The sequence below is a fragment of the Palaemon carinicauda genome, chromosome 7 (genome assembly GCF_036898095.1).
Source record: "Palaemon carinicauda isolate YSFRI2023 chromosome 7, ASM3689809v2, whole genome shotgun sequence".
Classification (NCBI taxonomy): domain Eukaryota; kingdom Metazoa; phylum Arthropoda; class Malacostraca; order Decapoda; family Palaemonidae; genus Palaemon; species Palaemon carinicauda.
In genome coordinates this window covers 29,304,878-29,306,834 of record NC_090731.1, presented here as the reverse complement: position 1 = coordinate 29,306,834, position 1,957 = coordinate 29,304,878, and the positions used below count along the sequence as shown (strand labels likewise).

Here is a 1,957-nt window from a genome sequence, read left to right as displayed (position 1 = left end):
TTTGCATGTTCTCTCTTTTTCATATATATATATATATATATATATATATATATATATATATATATATATATATATATATATATTGCATAATGGATCTACTGGTAAACTTTATGATTAATCTTTCCGTACACCCTTTTTTCATATTCAAATGTCCTTACATATATCACAATAGGTCTATCACTTTCTTGGGGTAAAAGGAAATGTTTTTCCATCGCTTCCCTTTTCCCATTTTATAGTGGACTTTTGGGTAGGCCTTCTATGGACCAGAATAAAAAAAACCCGTCTACTTGTATTCTACTTTATTCTCTATCTATACCAGTGGTTCTTAACCTTTTTCTCCCTAGCGCCCCTTTTCAGATATTTCTATAGGCTAGCGCCCACCATAATATAAGTGCTGTACTAAAATGATGACTGATGCAGTGAAGCTGCATCGGATTCTACATTGTAGTGTTTTCCAGTTAGGAAATAAAAAATTTAATCCTTAGAATATGATATATTTACTTAATACCAATACATCCACATTTATTATTACTTGAAGAAAATAGTCGCAGTATTTAGGTTAATTTTCAAATAGAACATGTATGTGCCTCCAAACAAACAAACCTCAAAATAATAACACTAATAATAATATGAAAAAAATACGTATCCAAAAAAAAAAATCAGGAAACAAATGTAATTAATGACTACCTTGGGCCTGGTGAGAACTTGCCAACTTAATAATATCAGGTTCAATATTTGATAAACAGAGCCTCAAGTCACCCCTTTTACATATTTGCAATCTATTTCTCTGCTTAGTCAAGAGTTGCAAGACAACACTGAATCCTTTCTCTACCAGGTATGATGAAGGAAATGCTAACAATAATAATTTGATTTTTTTCCAAAGATGAGGATATTTATCTTGTTCCTTTGGCCAGAAAGCTACATAGCCAATCTGCTAAAACAACACTTTACCTTCAATGTCATTTTGCAAGTCTATAAGTTCTTAAACTAGATTTGGATCAGCATTGGTTGCATCAGCCTGGAATGGATTTACAACCCACTCTGGTATTTTCAATTCTTTGAGATCTTTAAATCTGATCGTCATATCTTCTTTCAGTGCTTGAAGATGAGAGGAATAGCAGTCTGACAAACAAGAATCATCGGTTTGGTTTTCCTTCAGTGCTTTTAAGCTAGGAAACTGATTTAAGTCTAGTCTTAGTAAACAGCTTTTGTAGAAATCTAATTTACTAATAAATGCCATTATTATTCCCTTTGCTTTGATGAGACACATTTTGGTTCCTTGCAATTTAATGTTGACCTCATTTGATTTGTTGAAAATATCAGACAAATAAGCAACATCTGCTCTTCTGTTTTCCAAATCTGTACTAATTTTCTCGTCCAATAATTTACACTTAAAGAAATCAAGAACAGAATCATAGAGGTCATAAAAGCGTCGTAGACAGTTGCCTTTTGAAAGCCATCTGACTTCCGTATGTAGCAAGAGCCGTTCAAATTCTTCTTCATTTTCATGACAAAGTTGGCGAAAGATGCGGTCATTCAATGAATAGGCTTTGATCCTATTCACTGCTTTGATAACAGCTTGCAGGGTACTATGCAATCTGTCACTGAGATGCTTTGCAGCTAAATGCTGCCTGTGAATGACGCAGTGGATTGTAAAGATATCCGGAACTTCTCTTTTCAGATGTGCTATAAATCCACGATGGCGTCCAACCATTGACGGTGCTCCATATATATATATATATATACATATATATATATATATATATATATATATATATATATATATATATATATATATATATATATATATATATATATATCTTACTTGTATTATTACTTGTTTCTTCACCTGACTCGTGGGTGTGTACTCTGCACAGCTTAGCGCAAATTTAAAGTGGGTAAATATCGTTCCACCTTCTGAACATAGCGCCCCCCATAGCGCCCCCTGATTATTTCC

General features: G+C 33.1%; 1 protein-coding gene across 1 annotated transcript; it reads right to left on the bottom strand.

Moving 5' to 3' along the window:
• Positions 1–982: 982 nt before the first annotated feature.
• On the bottom strand, positions 983–1,714 carry LOC137644227 (protein FAM200C-like). The gene has a single exon (XM_068377227.1). It carries the CDS (start codon positions 1,712–1,714, stop codon positions 983–985), a length of 732 nt encoding a protein of 243 aa, XP_068233328.1.
• Between the last annotated feature and the right edge of the window lie 243 nt (positions 1,715–1,957).